The following is a 1,115-nucleotide window of genomic DNA, read 5'->3' on the forward strand; positions in this document are numbered from 1 at the left end:
CACCATAATAAAACAGTTTGTATCCCCCTCCAATGCTATGTGCTTTGCTACCCTTCCACCTGGTCTCCTGCACACACAGTATATCTACCTTCCTTTTTTCCGTCATGTCCGCCAGCTCTCTACCTTTCCCTGTCATTGTGCCAACGTTGAAAGTCCCTATTCTTAGACTTATACTCTTGCCTTTCCTCTTCTCTCTCTGTCTACGAATCCTTCTACCTCTTCTCCTTCTTCGACCAACAGTAGTTCAATTTCCACCAGCACCCTGTAGGTCAACAGTACTGGTGGCGGTCGTTGTTAACCCGGGACTCGACCGATCCGGTATGGAATTCGCACTGATGATTCGCATGTTTGAATTTGGCATGTTTTTACGCCGGATGCCCTTCCTGACGCAACCCTCTCTATTTATCCGGGCTTGGGACCGACACAGAAGTCACTGGCTTGCAACCCCTGTGGCTAGATTAATCTTAAGAGATTAATCGATCCACTAACACAACACGCCGGTGTGAAAACAATGAACCCACTCAGGCATTATGCTCACTGAACTGATACAAGAGAAGCTTGTGCTGCTTCTGGTTTGACACAGAAACACTGCACATGTGTAGCACAACCATGAAGCTGCTGTGACTCCCAGGCTGGAAACAACCACCACGACTGTGTACGTACTGAACATGGTCTCCAGTTTGATCAGGCAGCAGGTGAAGTTGTCGAAGTCGATGAGCTCGTTGTCGGCGTATCGAGCCACCAGCATCTGATACAGCTTGTTGTTGAGTTTGAACCCTGAGGACAAATTACAGGTCAGTTTCATGGGCTTGAACGGGGCCAGTTACTTAGCATTAGCATGAACTAGCATTAGCTTCATTTACCGCCATTTTCCAATGCCAGACGCATCTCATAGGAGCTCATACAACCAGACTTATCCAGGTCATAGTCTCTGAAAATTCCCTGCACAGAGAAGACAGGTAAAGTCAAATTAATTTCACATTACCCATGAGCCTCAGCTGCTGTGAAGTCACTTGGTGTGTCTAGCCCTTCTTCTTCTTCCGGCTGTTCCCGTTAGGGGTCGCCACAGTGAATCATCTGTTTCCACCTAACTCTATCCTCAGCATCCTCTACTC

The 1,115-nt window shown here is 47.6% G+C and overlaps 1 protein-coding gene across 5 annotated transcripts in view; it reads right to left on the reverse strand.

Moving 5' to 3' along the window:
- LOC109971825 (calpain-1 catalytic subunit-like) overlaps positions 1 to 1,115 on the reverse strand; it is a 25,245-nt gene that overhangs the window by 3,209 nt on the left and 20,921 nt on the right. For all 5 annotated transcript variants that reach the window (XM_020620316.1, XM_020620311.1, XM_020620313.1 and 2 more), the window contains 2 exons: positions 864 to 942; positions 664 to 777 (listed from right to left, as the gene is read on the reverse strand). In XM_020620316.1, coding sequence (XP_020475972.1) covers positions 664 to 777; positions 864 to 942 — 193 coding nt within the window. The remainder of the gene's footprint in view (positions 1 to 663; positions 778 to 863; positions 943 to 1,115) is intronic.

This window comes from Monopterus albus, unplaced genomic scaffold (genome assembly GCF_001952655.1).
Source record: "Monopterus albus unplaced genomic scaffold, M_albus_1.0 scaffold235.1, whole genome shotgun sequence".
Classification (NCBI taxonomy): Eukaryota; Metazoa; Chordata; class Actinopteri; order Synbranchiformes; family Synbranchidae; genus Monopterus; species Monopterus albus.